At 36.5% G+C, this 20741-nt stretch overlaps 1 protein-coding gene across 5 annotated transcripts in view; it reads right to left on the bottom strand.

Moving 5' to 3' along the window:
• The window catches only part of LOC149541147 (uncharacterized), a 99127-nt gene that overhangs the window by 14970 nt on the left and 63416 nt on the right, over positions 1-20741 (bottom strand). For all 5 annotated transcript variants that reach the window (XM_089802139.1, XM_089802137.1, XM_089802141.1 and 2 more), the window contains one exon: positions 16767-16856. In XM_089802139.1, coding sequence (XP_089658265.1) covers positions 16767-16856 — 90 coding nt within the window. The remainder of the gene's footprint in view (positions 1-16766; positions 16857-20741) is intronic.

Genomic DNA, 20741 nt, shown 5'->3' with positions numbered 1-20741 from the left:
TGCCTTCATGTAACCTATTATGCTTTAGATGAATGAAGTAAGCATCCTGATTATCCTGAAAGAACTTGATTGTTTCATCCATCATTACCACTGTCATGACTTTATGCTAGGGAATATTGAATACTTCTTCGACGACTTTACCACTGATGTTAGCCAACACTCCCTTCCCTTCATCAAAAACAATGGACTTGATCACAATATCACACCAGGATGCACACTCTATTACCAATTCCGGACAAAGCAAGGTAGGAGGGAAAGTCGCCACGTGTCCAATTCCGCTCTTGTAGATCTTCTTCACCAAGCAAGAACAAGGGATAAAATCCACCTTTAAAACAAATCTTCACCTCTAAAGATGAACGAAAATCTTACCTTAAATCTGCCTTCTACCAACAATCGGGCCTCTTCAAATTCAGATCTAATCTCAAAAATTTCAGTCCTCCAAAAATGTGATGCCTTAGCAAATGGATTACTTGCAAAAATCTGCTCCTTTCACCAAATTTCGACCTCCTTGACAAAATCACCCAACTAGAAGGAAAATCGCTGTCCTAGGGTAGAAAAGTCTGCTCCAAATTAGAATTTTGTCCATCTAAATTCGCCCACACTTGCAAAAATCAGACCTCAAAGCACCTTGTCTCTTCACCAAACAAAATTGCCCCAGCTGAAGGAAAAAATTCACTACTCTAGGAGGAAAATCAGACCTCCAAAATCATCCAATCTTGCCTAAAATCAGATCTTCACCCACAAATTTACCTTAGGGCAGAAATCGCCCAACCTGTAGGAAGAAATTCACTGCCCAAAAACAGAAATCCTCAAGCCAAAACCGTTGCTAAAGGAGAAATCGCTCAACACCAAGCAAGAGGAGTGGAAATGGAATGAGGAAATAAGAGGGGGGGAAACCCCTTCTTATATACTCCTGTTGACCTCCAGCGTAGGCCGACCTGTCTGGAAGGAAACAAAAACTTAAGTTAAACCCCCCCAAATGGCCCAGTTTTAAATAAAACATGAAAATAACTAAGCCCCATAATGAAATTGACCCCTTTAATTGCCAATTTGACCCACAATTGCAAAATAGAAATAAGGTAAGTCTAGAAGATGTCAAAATTTTCATTTAATAACATTTTGGCAATTCAATAACCTTTGGACAACTCCAAATTTTGCTAAGACAACCGAAAAATTCCCCAACACCTGTGAAAATTGCCAAGGCTTGCCCAAAAAAGGGGGTCCCCAAAAATTTTGGGGAGATGGTGTGAAAACCTCACAACAAACACCTGAATCGAATTCAAGAACTCTATGATCAGTTGCTTCCCATTGGACGCAAGATGGAGGAAGAGGACATTATGGTCATAACCCTCAAAAATTTGCCCAAATCCTACGAAACTCTCAACATCACTTCTATTGGTGTTGATCTAAAGTTCACAAATCTTTGCACACTTTTGCTTTGGCAAGATCGGTGGAAACAACAGTACAGTATGAGTTCTAGCTCTGCCTCCATAGAGTAAGCCTTTGCTATCAAATCCTTTCAGAAGAATAAAGGCAAGTCTCAACAATCTTCTCAGCAGAAATCCTCTACTCAAGCTTCAGAAGGCTCCAAGAAATAGAACACTCAATGCAACTATTGTCACAAGTATGGTCACATGAAGGTTGCATGTCACAAATGCTTAGCTGCCCAATCTAAGTAATTAGGTTCACAGCCCAAAGTGAACAATGTTGACCATTGGCTAATGAAGAAATGTAATTGTTGTCATTTATGACAACACATGATGTACATGCTTATAGGAAACCTCGGAAATAAAGATAACTTCTGGTACTCAAAAAATTGTCCAAGTATGAATTTGGTTTACAGCAGTGTATTGTTTTGTATGTAACTTGTTACTAACGTCATATTATGACTAGCGAAGTTACATGGAGATAGTATACATGTTGATGATGACGTGTATAACCTCGAACATCAATACGGATTGTACAGAAAGAGATATTCGTGTTTTACCAGTGAAATAGGACAGCAAAATTAAAGGAAACAATTATTTTGTTTACAAAATAATTACTTGACCAATCAGGGCTGACATACTAGATGTTTACTCTAAATTGTAAAAGTATCTTATGGTCTTAGCCAACCTAGCAACAATTTGTGAAAAGGCATGGTATTTATGTGAAGGGCATCTTGCGAAGATAAGTGTAAGTTGTGTAGAAAGTTGTGAAAGTGTGCAACTATTCTGATATGCGAACTTTTTTTAAACCAATATATGCGAAGCTTTTTGTGAAGCTATTTTGTGATCCAAGATCGAACTGAGGAAGAACCTATATTCCTAAAGACTAATTACTTATTTGGCCAGTAAGTTCTTCTTGTAATTGGAAGTGCATGTTTGGGCAGTGGGCTCATCTTGCATCTACTGTACTACAACTCCTAACAGGGTTGGAATCTCCTAACAGGCATTCAAAGTCTCCTAACAAGGACTCTATACTGAATTTGCTCATTGAATCCTAACAGGGTCCATCCTCGAAAAAGGAACTTATATATCAGTATATTATCTAGTGGGTATCATCCCCATCAAGGTTTTCCCTTGGCTAGAGTTTCCCTAGTTAACAAAATATGGTGTTATGAGTTATCTTTGTGCATGGTTATTGTTATTGTTCAGCATTACTTTATTACTTTCTTATGTATGGTTCAAAGTGATAAATAATATTCAGTTGGCGACTAAAGTTTGTAAATTACAAATTCACCCTCCCCCTCAGTAATTCCTATTTCTAACAAACATTGCAATGCACCCTGAGCAGACATAATCTACCTTTCACACCTTCATGACTAAAAGATTTGCAGAGCATGTGAAGTCACTTGCCCGCCTCTCGTCATTTCACCCACTACAGAGACTGGTTCACTGACTACCAACCTTATTCAGATTCTGTTATTTTTGGTGGCGGACAAGAATACATAATTGTCGGCAAAGGCAACATTCAAATTCAATCTACCAAGAAGAATCCCATTTTCTTTTATGTGTACTACGTTCCAAAGATGGAACTAAATCTACTCTCAGTCATTCAATAGTTGCAACACTCTCCACAGTTGGATATCACCTTCAGTTCACATCAATGTACCATCACTAATAGGGTCACTCAGTCTATTGGTGCAATTGGTCTTGAGGATCGTAGTCTTTTTCGACTTACTAACTCTACTGATTCTCAGGACATAGCTATGGCTATTTAGTGGTCTTCTATCAACACACTTTGGCATTAGTGGTATGGGCACTTAAATTTGCATTATCTCTCTCAGCTTGCTTGGGAAGAGCTTGTCCTCCGATTGCCAGAGATTCGGACTCAACAAGTTGAAGTTTCTAATTCATGCCACGCTGGAAAGCAACATCGCACACCATTCAACAGTGGGGATTCATGGCAAGCATCTCAAATACTTCAGCTTGTTCATGCCCATATCTATCACCTTACGGTCACTCCTTTTGTTCTTAGGTACAAATATTTTCTATTGTTTGTTGATGATTTCAATAGAAAAATGTGGTTATATTTTCTTAAAAAGAAATCACATGCATTTACTGTATTTCAAAAGTTTAAACCTTTGGTTGGAAAAAGGTCTAAGAAATCTATTATTACTCTTAGGTTAGACGATACGGGGGAATTTTGTTCTAATGAATTCTCTAGCTTCTTGGATACTCATAGCATCAAACATCGATTAACCACACCCCACACACCACAACAGAACATTGTAGTTGGACATCAAAACAAGACAATCACCTTGATGGCTCAATCCATGCTTGAACACAAACATGTTCGAAAAAAGTTTTGGGCAGAAGCAGTTAACATTGTAGTTTATCTTTTGAACCGATCACCCACAGTGGCGATCAAAGGTAAGACTCTAAAAGAGGCCTAGTCAAGTCGCAAGCCCAGAATCAATGAAGGTTTTTGGCTCTTGCTTTTTTTTAATCCCTGATGCGTCATGCACCAAGTTGGATGCCAAGAGTCAGAAACTCATGCTTGTTGAATACAGTAGTCTACACAAAACCTAACGCTTGATCGACACTGAGACATTTAGTCTCCTGTACAGTCGTGATGTAGTCTTTGATGAGCACTGAGGACCATTCATGCCTATTCTCATGTTCCTGATCTAGCACACACGTCTATGAAGGCTCATAATTTGGGAATTAGGCTTCCATTAGGTCCACCTGATGGGAGGGCTCCTGAAGCTCTAGTTATACCAATTATCCTTGTACAGACACCTCCAACTTCTCCTTCAGGATCACCTAGATTTGTAGATGCTTCACCTGATTTTGATCTAGATTCTTCTAGTGAGGAACACGATCATAGAGCAAATCTTGATACTAATATTGGTCACTCTCCTCTCCAACCTGATTCGTCGGCTAAGACACTTGTTGATCTTCGAGATGATGAGCTCATTGATGGGAGAACTGCTTGAAAAAAAAGCAAACCTACAAAGTCAGTTAATTTTGCTCTTATAGCCAACATTCACAGTTTGCTTGAATCTTAAACATATTATGAGGCTAAGGGAATTCCAAAGTGGGAACAAGCCATGACATCTAAACACCAGAGCCCGCTGAAAAATAACACCTTGGTCCTCTCTGATCTTCCACCAAGGAAGAAACCCATCGAGTAGCAAATAGGTTTACAAAATCAAATACAAATCTAATGGTACTTTGGGTAAGTACAAAGCTCGTCTAGTTGCAAAGGGTTTTTTTCCAGTGCCGAGGCATTGATTATGAGACCTTTTTTCCTACTGCAAAGATGAGCACAATCAGATTAGTCCTAACCATGGCAGCACAGTTTGGCTGGAAGGTCCATCAGATGGACATCAAGAGTGCTTTCTTGAATGGTGACCTATAAGAAGAGGTCTTCATGATGTAGCCTCCTGGTTTCAAGGTTGTTGGTAAAGAACATCAGGTTCTCAGATTAGTGAAAGCTCTCTTTGGCTTGAAGCAAGCCCCTAGGGCATGGTACATGAAAATTGATAAGTGCTCTGTGATCAAGGCTTTCAGAGGAGTTCTTCAGACTCAAATTTGTATATCAAGACTACTAACAATGACATCATCCTTCTAGTTTTTTATGTAGATGATTTGATCATCACTGGCAGTTCGGCATCTTTGACTCAAGGAATCAAACAAAATTTATGTCGAATTTTGATATGACTGACCTTGGGCTCATGCATTATTGCCTAGGTGTTGAGGCTTGGCAACAGTCTTCTGGTATATTCATGTCTTAGTCCAAATATGTCAAGGTTCTATTAGATGAATTTCGTATAAGGGATTGCAAGCCTGCATCTACACCCATGGAGAAAGCTCTCAAGTTATCAATCAAATTTGATTCTCCTCTCGTTGACTATACTACATGCAAGCAATTAGTAGACAGCCTCATCTACCTCTCTGCTACTAGGCTTTATATCAACTTTGCACCCAACTACATCTCACACTTTATGACAACTTCCAAAGTTGATCACTGGATGCCAGCAAAGTGTGTGCTTCATTATGTGAAGGTCACTACAGATTGTGAACTTCTTTACTCTTAGAGTTTTAATCATACACTCAGTGATTTTACATATTCAGATTGGGTAGTCTCTGTTGATGATAAAAAGTCAACTTATGGATACGTGTTCAGTATGGGATCCAATGTCGTGACATGGTCTAGTAAGAAACAACGCAAATTTTCTCTCTCCTTCGCGGAGGTTGAATACAAAGGGACAATTAACGCAAGATGTGAAGTTATTTGGCTTCATCGGATGCTTGGGGATATGCAGATGTCACCAACAGGACCGACCACTTCTTTTGTTGATAACAAAGGCGTTATCAAATTATTACAGAATCCAATCTTCCATGACCAAACCAAGCATGTGGATGTTCATTGTCACTACATACAACAACTGATTGAAGAAGGGGCAATAGTCAGTATGTTTCTAATATTCAATTAGCCTATAGATAATTGTTCGTTCTCTAAAAGCTAGAATAGAATGTTTCTATTCTTTACGATTGTTTCTTGAGAAAACATTGTTCATTCTTCTTGTATATATTGATCTATTGATCATTGTTAATATCAAGCAAATATTTTTACCAATTACTTCATAATATGTACTTTACATTAAACAAGTTGCTATTTTAATTTGAATTGTATATATCATTCACATCTTAAGTTTATATTAGATCAATCTTTCTTTCATTCTCTTGTACATGAATGTCATCACTTTTGAGTTCTAATTATATTAGGTCGTTTAGGAGAAGTCGTGGACTCTTGAGTTCCTTTGCTCCTAGGCTTTCTATTTTCCTAGGAATCGTGATGAGACTAACATGCATACTAATGGCATTAATTCTATTATTGAAGACAGATTTTGCAACTCTTCTCAAGATGAAGATAAGGCTTTAAGAGTCCTTCCTATGGAACTTCAAAAAAATTCCCATGTCTTTGAAAAATTTGAGCAATAATCAGGTCAAGAACACTCTAATCCCAAGGTCATCTCCATTGTAGAAGGTTCGAGGAAGATAATTCATAATTATGAGCATGGTGTCAATATCTTGCATAGTATCTCTCATCTCATTAGAGATTGTGCTGAAGACCTAGGTTTCATTCTACCTACCACTAGTGTTAAGACAACCATGCCTTAGTCCATCTCCATTCAAATCTCAATCATACACATGTTAGGATTCCTAATCGTATTGTCCTCACTAGTCCTTCAAGTGTGTCGTATTTCTTTACCTTCATCATCAACCACTTACAATGGTTTTCTTTTTCATACTCTATCATTCCTTCCATTTCTCATAAAGCTCCAAAGGTTTCAAAGATATCTCCTTCAGATCTTTCTACTGATTCTACTATTAGTAGTGTTAGCGAACAAAATATCCTCCAACGAAATAAATGCAAATTAACCCCAAAAGCCCAGATAGGAAGAGAGAATATGTACTAACAGTTGGGTCACTTTGCTATTAAAAAGCGTAAATGCCCTCTGAATTTATCTGAGTACAGCTCCCCATGCATGATTTACAATGTATTCATAGCAATACAAATATGGATGCTTTTAACCAAAAAGCACAAAAGGTTTACAAACATCTATCCGTAAACACGAAATAGATGCAGAAAAACTAAAAAGCTAAAAGGAAATAAATGACACAAAGTCCATTTATCCAAATTTTACATAATAGAAATAACACAGAGAAAAGACAAACTATTCATCCCAAAGACACGAAAAGCATAGCACCAAGTCCAAAGGATAATTGCGATCACGATTAAATGCAGCAGATACACATTCAGAGAAAATCAATACCACTCCAAGTTGAATAATGATCAGAAAACATACATTTAAATTCAAAGTTTTAATATATTGCTGTTATCCCCTCTTTGTACAAAACAAAATGACAAAGACTCTGCTGTTTCTGTACAATAATCACTATCTGGAAATGAAAATACCCTTCCCCTGCATTACAACAGCATAGAAAAGAAAAGAAAAACCCCTCTCAGAAGCCCAAAATCTGCAAAAAAGAGCAGTTTCTCCTCCCCTAGCAAAAACTGAAATAAAACTGGAACCCCTTTCTCCTCATGTTTTTACAATATATAGTTTTGTTGGGTGGTTATTCAGTTTTATAACTAAATCTTGGAAGGATTATACTCTTTATCTACGTATTTATTTTTATCTCTTGCTAACTCCCACCTTTATATTTTAATATCATTATAAACTCTTGATTTAAAAGTTCATAAGAATATATTTCAGCATATTAAATTCTATCTGGACAAATGACTTAGTCTAAAATGATATATTCTTGATGTTGGGCGGATTTAAACCAACTTTGACAGCAAAAATAGGTCTCGGTACAAGAAGCATAACTAATTATCCCACCGTTGGATCTTGCTGATTTTTGGATATGTTGTCGAAATCCTAGTTTTTCACACTCACCGAAGCGATTTTGAAAATAATATCCGAGTCAAAAGTTATTCACTACTGTTTGAAGGTCTGTCAAACTGTCACAAATTAGAATTGTTAAGATAATGTTACCAGCATCAACCTTGTATTTCTCATCTTTGCTTAGAAAGGCCAAGTGAGCATCATAATTTTCCAATTGCCTATCAAGATATTCACTTTCATTTTAATTCCCTTAATCTGGATTCTGAATTCTGAAATTGCAATCATATCCGTTGATAATCAAACTTGGACTTCTTCACCTCAAGTGAGCTAATTGTACCAAAGTGGATCCCATAATTGTCATGAAAAAAGGACTTCGTACATATCTTTGAATCCCCCTAGGAACAATTTAAATCTCATGGACTTTCATTTTGAATAGGAACCAAAAGTCATGGAGCTTTTGAACCTGCACTTTAGAACTGTAATCACGAAAACCTTTGCAGTATGAAACTTGCTGAACTTGGAATCAGGCTGACTCAAAATAAGCTATATGAACCTGCTTCAGTAAATGGAACCACTTTGAACTGCTTTGAACCACCTGAACCACTTCAAACTGCTTTGAACCTTAGTTCAAAGAGGTTCAAGATTTCACAATGAAAATTTTAATCATTAATATTTCTGGGAGCAAAATTGGGTCCGGGTTCGGGAGGTATAACTTTTTATCCCACCGTTGGATCTTTCTGATTTTCGGATATGTTGACACAATCCTAATCTTCTTCCTTTCCACCGAAGAGATTTCTAAAATTATACCCATGTAAAAAGTTATAGGTGACTGTTTGATAGTATATAAAAATGTCATTTTAAACTGTCAAACCATCGAGCCCGTTGAACCAATCTGAACCATGTCATACCCTACTGAACCATCATGAGCCAAATGAACTGGAACGAACCCACACTGGAAATTTTAAATACTGGGTCCATTGGGTACCAACAAGTAGCTTGGCTAAAATTGTCTTCCTTGTAACAACAAATTGTTTCCATCACTCAATCCAAGTTCAACGTTTGTACTTGTAACATTGCTAGTCTTTTGCCCTTTGATACCATCAGTGTCTTTATTATGCAATACATAAAGACTCTCTTCATTTTGAGATCTATAATGTTAAAGGTGGTTCTTTTACCCATGTCAAAACCTTTCAAACATTGTGTAGTGATTTCTTTCATGATCATAGGTTCATGGCTTAATCGTTTATTAAAACCTTTCAAGACAAAGTCTTGCAATGGTAATGTTCTTTGCCTTATTATTCTATTAGCTCATTTCAAAAGTTTCCTAATGCTTTCATTCAACAATTTAAAAAAAATATTGGTCCTAAGATTTCTTTCACTAATTTAATGCATTGTAAATAAGTTATTAAAAAAATTGATTCATTTCAATAGTAGATTTAAGCATTTGCATTCTTAGATTTCTTATCTTGTGTCTGATATTGTTTTGCAAAGTATCTTGATTTCTAATTTACAAGAAGGCATTAGAGATAAGAGTGTGCTTTATGAATTCTCTTCTTCTACACATCACCTTCAAGTGCGTCAGTTTAAGAGCACCATTCCAATGGCTCTAGTTGATAAGAATGATGTCACATTCCAAAACTATAACAAGATTTAAAAATCAAAGGACTTTGCAAAGATCAATAATTCATCCAATATTATTGATAAGCAAGTGGAAGTAGCATCCAAAAGTGTTGCTCCTTGTCATCTATTTTTAAACCTTCTGACAATTTTACTCAACTTTCTCAAACTTTGCATAATGTGATGATGAAGTTTATTAATGCTAGAGTGTTATCTCCTCCTCTTATTAAATCGATTGACACATCCAAACCTTTGCCTAGGTCCTTTGACCACAAAGTTTTTGGTCAATACCATAATCAACCCGATCATGACAATAAAAGGTGTTTTCCATTTCAAATCTACTATTCAAGACCTCATTAATTATAATACTATTATATGTTGAGACCATTAATGATCAAAGAAAAAAATCAGTCTCCCAACCAAAACTTGCAAGTCTACCAACCCTTCACCATCTCATTTGACCAATACCATTGACCCTACTCTCTTGACCACCTTCCACTCATGTTATTGACTATGATGATGTAAACTGAAGCCGATAATGTTGTCAACCTCATTGATCAATCCCCACTTGAACCAAAACCATAACCTATACTTGAGCGTTGCTTTACTTTTGACCCTAGTGAATCAATTAAAGAAAATGATGGTCCAATTAACTTGTGGCAAAGGTTGATATTTTTGTTCTCGTGATATCAGTTGATGTCAGTTTTATACCACTACATAACATATAGCAATTGAATACTTGATATAGAATACCAAACACTCAAACCTCTCTTGAAAAGTAAATACTCATGAAGAACATGAGAAAAATTGGTTCCTTACACCTATGAATACTAACTCAATTATATTAATTTGATTTGTTGGTTAATCACGTAGACAGGATTATGTTATTCATTCGAAGATAAGTTGGTGGTACTTCACTTTGCTTGACTTGTTCTTTTCTCCTTGATCACTTTCACTTTCAACTACTCCTACCACTAATTACTTATTGCTCTACTACTACTCCTATGAATGAAGAGACAGAGATCCAACCAAATGAAAGCTTGCCAGTGACATTACCTCTATTGGTGCAATGATTCTACGGGATACTCTTAGGATTTTCACACTAACATCCATCTTCCAACCCAAATTGAAGTACAAGCGGAAAGATGAAATGCAAGTAGAACTTGGGAGCAATCGGACTAGATTACCACACAAGGCTTCCTAACAAGCCGCTAGGATGCTAGTGGCCTAGTATATAGATCCCTATCAAACAATCACTAACATCATCATAAAACTAGCCATCTACTTCTACTCAAACAACATGAAATGAAATCCTTCTTTATTTGAAAGATGAGAAGGAACATGCAAATACACCAAAATGATCATGTATATCCACCATGCAAGCCACAACAATGAATAAAAAACAATTTTGATAGTATTTTGGCAACAATTCTCCAACATAACTCTTTTTTACAAATGAGAACAAAATGGCCTTATATAGAGGCTCAAAATTACGAGTGGCCAAGACTAAGAGGCAAAATCAAAGGCCAAGATTAAACCTTACAAACCCTAATTAGGGTTACCATCATTCAACCAATTACATGAGGTCACCAACTTTGTGGGCCAATGAGAAAATTACAATAATTTGTTAGCCAATGAGAACATAGGACACTTGGCATGATTTGATTGCATGCACAAAAAATTGCCACCTCATCAACCTTGTCAATTACTTTGTAATATGGTATCAAATCCAATACTCTAAATTTTTTCGAATATAATTATTATTTCTTGGTTGAAACTAACTACCTTTTATTTTCGAAATTATTTACATGCATATTTGCTTCCAACTCTCTCTATAATCCGACTAGGGTTTCCGTTCTGAGAGATCTGAATCCGCTAACTTTTGGTTCGGTCTTGCAACCCATTTCTATCCAGATCCCTCTGTGTTTTAATATTTCTACAATTTTTTGTGGTTTTTTTGTGGTTTTTTTGCAGTGGGTCTTGAGGGTCCTAGTCTTTTCCGACTTATTAATTTTGGTGATTCTCGGGACTTGGCTATGGGTGCTCGGCGGTCTTCTGTTAGCACACTTTGGCATAAGCAATACGGGCCCTTAAATGTAAATTATCTCTCACAGGTTGCTTGGGATGAGTTTCTCCTTGAATTGCCAAAGATTCAGACTTGACAGCTTGAAGTTTATGATGCATGCCAAGCTGGGAAGCAACATCACACAACTTTCACCAGTGGAGATTCATGGCAAGCTTCTCAAGTACTTAAGCTTATTTATGTCAATATCTGCAGCCCTATGGCCACTCCTGTTCTTGCGTCTAGGTATTTTCTATTGTTTGTTGATGATTTCAATAGAAAAATGTGGGTGTATTTCCTTAAAAAGAAATCAGATGCATTTCTTGTATTTCAGAAGTTTAAACCTTTAGTTGAAAAAGAGTCTGCGAAATCTATTATTACTCTTAGCTCAGACAATAGGGAGAATTTTGTTCCACTAATTTCTCTAGCTTCTTGGATACTCATGGTATCAAATGCCAGTTAACCACACCCCACACACCACAACAAAACAGTGTAGTTGAACAACGGAACAAAACAATCACCAAGATGGCTTGATCCATGCTCGAACACAGAGATGGTAAGAAGAAGTTCTGGGCATAAGCAATCAACATTGTCGTTTATCTTTTGAACCGATCACCCACAATGGCGGTCAAAGATAAAACTCTAAACGAGGCCTGGTGAGGTCGCAAGCCTAGGATTAGTCACTTGAAAGTTTTTGACTCCCTTGCTTTTGTTAGGATCCTTGATGCGTCATGCACCAAGTTGGATGCCAAGAGTCAGAAACTCATGCTTGTTGGATACAGTAGTCTTCATAAAGCCTACCGTTTGATCGAAACTAAGACATCTCGTCTCATCTACAGTCATGATGTACTCTTTGATGAGCAGCGAGGACCTTTCATGCTTGTTTCTCTTGTTCTTGGTCCAGCAAACCAGCCTATGAAGGCTCATGATTTGGGAGTTAGCCTTCCATTAGGTCCACTTGATGGGAGGGCTCCAGTAGCTCCTGCAGCTCCAGTTATACCAGTGATCCCTGTACAGACACCTCCTGCTTCTCCTGCAGGATCACCTTGATTGGTAGATGCTTCACCTGAGTTTGATCCAGATTCTTCTGGTGAGGAACCTGATCACCAAGCATCTCCTGATATAAATGTTGGTCGTTCTTCGTAATAAGATTCTCACAGGTCTATACTAAATCCCCTCACTGGTGTCACTTGGCAATGCCTTTTAATCTTTAAACATAGGTAAGCTCTTAATCAAGCGCACTTTAGGAGAGGGCAAGCTTTGTGAGGATCGTCTCACACACTGTGGTTTTCACCCTAGTTGGGTTTCCATGAGATAAATCTGTCTTATGTGATGCTAAATGTGTCTTGATTGGTTTTGCTTGATCCTAACCAGTTGAGTTCTAGTTATCCATTTCACCAAACTGGTGTGACGTAAGATTAGAAAAAGCTTAGAAGTTACTTGCAATATATTGATTCAATATTATTCCATATTTTATTTCCTAATTTTCCCTACTCCCTCCATATCCCCTTTCAAATCAAAGCTCCTCCCTTTGTATATCTTATTTTGAGGTAGACACAACTCTTCACTACATGCCCTAACCTTTCACTAAAGTATCTTGTAAAATTATTTTATTATTAGTTATTTATTAAATTTTATATTTACTTATTTTTATTTTCTTCATTATTTACTATTATAAAAAAAAAGGATTTCTTGTCCTCGAGCAATCAACTAGGATGCTTTCTTAGAGAAACATATTAGTTATGAACCAAACATGTCATACCTAAAAGCATGAGGCATGCGAATAGATATATGCAAACTTAGCATAAGCGAAGTATACATATGAATACGTTCAGCACAACAATTCAGAAAAAAGCATAAGCATGAATATGTATAGACATAGTTCACTTGGCCCAAATGAGTAAAGAATATCCAATCATAACTAAATTCATCTCTTGGGGTAATATTCACCACTTAGCCCACAAGACGCAGGAATTCCCAACCAAGACCAAATCCATCTCTTTGAATAATCAATTCACCAAGAAGTCCCTTACACAAGTAGGCACATGCTTTGAATACCCACTTGTAATGTCCCAAATTACGAATATCCAAATCTGCACTAGATTATAGTTTTTATAAGAAAATGAGTAGGGTTTTAGGATTTCTTCTATTCTGAGTGAGATACTGCAACGAGCTAGGGAACATTAAAATCATTATTCATTATTAGTCATAATCCATAATTAGACATTAAAAAGTAAGAGATTAACAAAATGCTTGAATCAGATTTAAGATGTCTCTATCATGGAGAAAATATGGTAGGGTCATTTGATTAGAAACTCAAGAGACCTCTGACCCTAAGCACTAGAGCAAATATACCATCCCTCTTGGGTTGATGCAGCCCTTGCCATAAAATGAGGTGGCATGCCTAGTGGGGTATCCTACCACCATTTTCCTCACCCTTATCAATTCTACTTTGTCTCCAGTGATTTAGCATCCTATTACATTTGTTCACCATGGTAAAGTAAATGAAGAGTATACAGCAAGGTGCCCAAAAGATCCCTCCTCCTAAGCTTAAAGGTGACTCTTTGCCCCCTTTGTCTAAATAAGACTTCTTAGTCCAACGTGAGGTGACATGCTTAGAAGGCCACCTAATCACCATTTTCCCTCTTGCGACTACATCATTTCTAGTACACCATGGCTAGTCACATATTCCATATGTCCATATTTTAGACTAGGTTAGAGAAAAGGATTCAGAAGTGGCATTATTATGCTATAGCTGATAAGTATAATCAACAATATACTTAGCTTCAAAAATATGTCACTACAAACGTTTGCAAGTAATATAGCAATCATTTATAAGTATAAAATATACGTATATGTTTAGGAGAGTGTAAAACACAACAGTAAATTGTGAGCCTCTTATCTCGAAGGTTTTTAGTTCGAGTCTACTTGAGCTTAAAAAATAATAATAATTAATTACAACACAATAATAATTAATCTTGGTTTCAGCCTCTTACCAATCCAAAAAAAATATGCATCTGTCGCGAAATAAGTAATCACGACAAATTCATTATGATGTATACAAATATGTGAATATCCGTACTAGATATTGCTGATTATGTATAAAATTGCTGGCAAAGCGAAGCAATCGCGAAATGAGATGATACCACTCAGCAAGCAGATCAAACCCAACAAGTAAAAGATCAAATTCCCCAATTCAAATTAGGGACAAAATCCAAATGTCCCAAAATATAAAGTGTATAACTGAAGTCCTTTCCAACACAATAAAGTCACTTTGCTTCAAAAGCAAATAGGTTAAAATAAAGCCACTCAAGAATAAATTGACTCAAATACCACAAATCTCCTTAAAACCCCACTAGATTTATTCAATAATTTCGAATTAAATGGAATAACACTGTAGCAAAATTGCCAGCAAATATAAATAACCACTCAATCAATAAAAACAAAATATAATCAAATCACTAACACTGTAAACACATTACTATGCACATAAATCACTTGTCAAACACAATTATGCAAAATATCAATCTGGACATTTACCCATCTAGTAACTAGATGTATATTAATGAATTATGGATACATCGTCCATAAAATTATGATATTTGCTAAATGTCTCAAACAACCATTGTAACCATCTCTTGTGCTACTATCAAGGACTTGTGGAGTCCAGTGAAGTTGATGTCTTGTATATAACATGCACACATCAAGTGTAGTTGCACACATATACAATAAACCATAAACAAAACTAATAGAAGTACATTTTAGCAGCATAATCATTCTTATATGTTTGAATGTTACAAAATGATTCATTTCATATTTAATCCTCAATAAACCTCAGAATTATCCATTTTATCTAAATTAAAGCATTGCATTGTATATTGATAGGATAATAACCAAGCATGTAAAGGCAAAGTATCACAATGACCAATAAAATATTCTCGAATACAAAGTAAACCAGATATCATCATATAACATCATTTCACACCTCATAGTCATCATACATATATGATCATCACTAAATCACAAGTAATCTACCATCTACAACAACAATGATATTAATATGAACAAAAGAAATCATAATAACTACCAAGTGCATCTCATAATGCCACTATAACAATCGTATCATATGAATAGTCACAGAATCGCATATAAGAGTCTAGCTTGGATCAAAATAGGGCAATACAGTATGACATCATAGAAGGCATTGCAGAAAGTATCTCCTATTTTTGCAATCTTCCCATCCATTATAAAAGGACACACCTAATTCAGGTTGTCTCTCCTTCGCCAATAAGGTGGTTCACACCTTTTCATTCCAGGATTAAGAAAATGAGGCGGAAATACAAAGGGTCTTCACCATATTCTGCTCATAAGGTCATCTAGCAATATTAAAAGGAAGTCCATCACCACAAGTGCAACAAGCAATTCTCTAATCAACAACCTCACTTCAGTTTTGAAGGGCTTTTGAATTTTCCCAAGAGGATTTTTGGCAAGACTAAAGCATCTCCTCTTCATAAAATGGTGGCATTGGCATGGAAGGATGTGGTTGAGCCAATTGTGAGAGGTTGCTAGGAGGTTTTGGTTTTTGAAAGCTCTTCTTAGAAAGAGGATGCGCAAGAGTCTTTGCTCCAATACTTGCCATGTCAACATCCTCTTTTTCTTCAATATAAGCTAATATTTGTTCCATTGGCAACCTTTTTAATTTGGCACTGAGCAAATTTTTGTCTTGTGTTCTTACTTGCTAGATCTTGTGTGTGTGTTTGATTAAGATTTTGAAGTATTGGTAATCACCTGCTCCACTTTTAAATGTTGTTTCTATTATTCTATAGATTTGGATATGCACATTACACACACAAATGATGCAGATTGCAGTCTTTTGCCACACAGCATATGTTAGAGCATAATCATCTTCCTTCCCTTTATGAGCCAATGTTATCAAACATTATCTCCAAATTGTGTTTTTGTGATAAGGATAAACAAATATAAGCTTCTGCAATTTAAAGTTATTCTTATGCAACTTAAGTAGTAACCCTAGAAACCAAATCATAAGCATTTGACTTCAGCTTTACCAACCAATCCGAATCAAAGCAGTCTCATTCTTATATCAAAAATTCCATGAAAAGAAAATCCAAACTTTTGAAAATGTTAAAAGAAAGATCTTTAAGTTTAGGTCATATATTTCATATGATAAGCATCCAAGATTTAAATTTAGCTCATACGTTCCATAAAATAGGCATCCTGCAATACCTGCTTTTCATATGAATCCTGTGAATAAAGTGCAAGATTATCTGCAAGTTGGATCATCTCCTGCCCAATTTCTCGCAATCTCTTCCAGTTCTGCAAAAGGCTTGAAATTTTTAGTATACTCGTTTTAAATTGAATTTATCATGTAGCATTGGAGTAAACAAAACCTCTTTTTTATTCTCAGAAGAATCAGCACAACAAAGATAAAAGTAATCACGGTGAAATAAGATTAGCAATTGGATCTCTCAAGTTCTCAACACACAATGGAGAAACCATTAGCATATGCATTTCAGGAACAACAATACACAAATAGAGTCTAGCTTCTAGAAACTGTCAATTATAAAATAAAAAAATATGGGCAGATTATTGAAATTAGCCTAAGCCTAGAATAAGTATTTCCATCATCCGCATAGACATGAACCATAGTGCATAAAGATAGCAAGTTATAATCTTTGTCCAAAATGCAGCTGACAAGGTGCTGCACTGAAGATGAACATAAACCTATCCAATGTAAAGTAAGATGAACTTCTAACAACTACTGATGGGCAGTAATCTAGTTTAGGTGGAAACTTGGTTGCAATTCTAGATGAAACAGCAAGGAAACTTCAGGAGTTAAAAAAAGAGGAAAAATATCAGAAAATTTTAGCAATAACGATTAAAACATAAATTCCAGACATTACATGATTCATAAATTAGAAAAAATTGGGCAGTGATAATAAGAATATCATTAACTCAATTTTCATTTAAGTGCACACCTAGTGTGCTACCCACCCATTTATAATAAGACTCAGTAATGCCAAAATGCCTATTTCGAAACAAATGGCAATCTAAAAAAATAAAGAAACAAACAAGGTGATTAATTGTCCTCATCAGACAATCGTTATCTGTACAGCTCCAACACTATTCATTGCTGGTAATGGAAGAATACCCAACCATCCTTCTCAAGCACACTCCATCAACTCATCAACAATATGCTGATTTCTACACATCCCACTCCCTGTAGATTGAAAATCCCACCTAGTCTATCATGGCAAAAGACATCAGATATCACATACACCGGCCAAGTATTTTACCCTACTTAACGCAACTGCTAATGAATCTGCTGCTGGAGGACCCTGTGTTCTAATTGTCATCATTTAATTTGATTGGCTTCTTCCTGTGATACTGCTTTTGCGCATGTTCATAGCTCTGAACTGCCTGTAGACCTTGCTTTAGCTGCCTCAGCCTTCACCTTTGCCTCTTACCATGCCACGACAGGATGCTTCAGCAGCTGGGTCTTACTCTCAATTAAGTAAACTGCTGCTCCTCCAAACTACATTCATGATAGCCCAACAGTCTTGGAATTATATATCATAATGAAACTTACCCAAATAAATGTGCCGGCAATTCCTCTTTGCTAATTCAATTTGTGCTCCATATGCTCTCTTAAGTAAATATGCCAGCAACAGCAGCCAAATTGCAAGCTTTAGTGTTCCTTCCAATAGGATGTATTCCTAAAGGTCCCTTATTTAATTATTAATTCATTTGTTGTCATATAACCTCACTTATCATTTTATATAAGCTTGACATGTTTAAACACTAATATATGTTGGATATAACAGCAACATAATAATGAATAAATAAATAATCAAATAAAGCAAAATAAATTAAGTGAGAAGGTTACGATCGAATTATGCTCCTTGTTTTTGGGAGCATGGGTCCTATTTTCAGCGCCTATAATATGCAAGAGAGCTGAATCAATATTGGAGGAGTTTGTTGGCCTGTGAGTATCCTAAATTCTTGTGCCCAGCCACATAATCTACTGGACTAACATTAGAGAAACTAACCTGCCAACAGTAGAATGGACAGTCAAGAAGAAGAGTTCAACGTGTCGTCTACTGGCGACTATTGTTAATTTCACCAGGTCTTACAAACCAACCACACCCAGTCACAGAGGGATTCAGACCACACCCAGTCACAGAGGGATTCAGACCTGGCAATTCTCCCCCTGCACGAAAGGCATGGGCAGATTACAATACAGTGTAGAATTTCGATGTTCTCTTAACATGATTACTTCCCATTAATCTCACATGATCTGCTCATTTAGGCAGATCGCCAGCTCCTCTACAGTCACATTTCTAGCCTACAGCAACAGCAACAAGCAAGGTGTATGCTTAGACCTACATTTGTTAACATTAAAGTCGGTTCTCAAATTTCAATTCAATGTTAGGATTATCTACTTCAGAAAAATTTACAGCTGTAAAAGGTTTGCAAGCTTGATGATTTTGGTGCATTGATCACTTCAGATTCAGAGATTTATTTGTCAATGTTATAAATGAATGGTTGTACATGTGTAATTGACTAGTGGATGCATCTGAAAGAGCCAGCAGTTCAAAAACTTATCAATCCAAAGGAAAAAAATGCTAGTGTCAAACAAACCTAGGCTCCTAGACCTAAGTAGACAACACCCCTAGGATATTAAAGTATTTAAAAAATTAAAAAGTGACATAGAAATTAAATTCTAAATATTCTGATGATTTGAATACTGAGAAGTTGATTGATGAGTTCATTGCCGTTGACGTTGACTATGAGTTTTAATTATTGAAGAGGTTAAAAAAATCTAAGACAAAAGATGCTATGAAAGAATCCATTGAACAATTCTGAAAGAACATCATGCAGACAGGAAATAGTTAAGCAAGCAAAGAGAAAAGGTTTCAAGATGCATCAATGTATTGAGATGAAGTATTCAAAAAGAACTAAGCATGGATAACATAAGATAAGCTAAAATTATTAAGGTCCAACAAAAGACCACAAAAGGTCTATGGGACTGAGAATTTACAACTAGACAACTGACAACAGGAGCACCAAATGGTGTCTAAGAAATGCGAACAACAAGAAACAAGAAGAGAGAGGCCAAGGCCAAGACTAGGAGTCCTTCCTTGGCAAAAAGAAATCAGTCATAGAAAGATAAGACTGTGAGTGGACAAGAACCCTAAACTGTCTTTGTGAACTTGTGGAGGAGTGTCGCTAACGTAAGAAACCGTTAGAACTGGTTGAACTAGACGGCCTTTTCACACCCCGTAAAGGAGATAAGGGTGCAAAAAAAGGTAGTAAAAGGTTGATCAGAGGTATTTCGGTGAGGAAGTAGTGACTATAAAGTACTATCACGGAGCAGAGTGATCTCTTGAAGATATAACGCTAGACACCATTGGTCAAAATAAATGAAAAAAGCTGAAAGAGAAAAACAGTCCTAGAAAAAACAATAAAATCTCCCTTTGATCTCATAAAAGATAGAGCAGCGAAAAATAAAGTGAGTCTTCATCTCAACCTCAGCTAAAGTACATAGCTTACAAATCCGTTCTCTATCACTATGATGGTTGGTCTAAGCTCGAAGACGGTGAGAACCAACTCTAAAAGACCCCAGAGAAATACGCAGGGCATGAGACCATCGGCAAGAAAGGTAACTAGGACGAACAATAATCCCATCACTGATCTCCAGAAAGCACTCCGCATAGAAGGCCATCCTTGAACGTAAGGCACCATGAGGGTTAGTCCAAGTAGTGATAATATACTATCTGTAGATATCAAGTCTGACATGCTCATTTAACTCCTATCGAGAGAGGAGATGAGCAAGGGCATTCAACGAGAACTGAAAAGGAGGGAGACGATCAATATCAATCCCAATTGAACTCAGTAGAGAAGATGCCTGTGCATACTAGCAACGAGCACGAGAGCTAGTATCAGAACTCACTGTAGCAACAGAAGAACAATATGCTAGGTAGGAATATCTATCACATTCTACAACCAAATCTGCAAAACCACACAAGTGATGAAGGAACCAAATCAAATCAAATATAGCTGCAAGGCTGAAGAGATGAGAATCAAACTCAGCAAGAATGATACTATGAGGAGTAAACCTGTAACATCTAATGATGTGTCGTAAAAGGAATGTTTGAATCTGTTCAATCGAGGCCCAGTTAGAACCAAGGAGAGAAGGCC

This window comes from Cupressus sempervirens, chromosome 9, assembly GCF_028749045.1.
Source record: "Cupressus sempervirens isolate cs-2001-9-10 chromosome 9, ASM2874904v1, whole genome shotgun sequence".
Classification (NCBI taxonomy): domain Eukaryota; kingdom Viridiplantae; phylum Streptophyta; class Pinopsida; order Cupressales; family Cupressaceae; genus Cupressus; species Cupressus sempervirens.
This window is presented reverse-complemented; position numbering and strand designations above follow the sequence as displayed.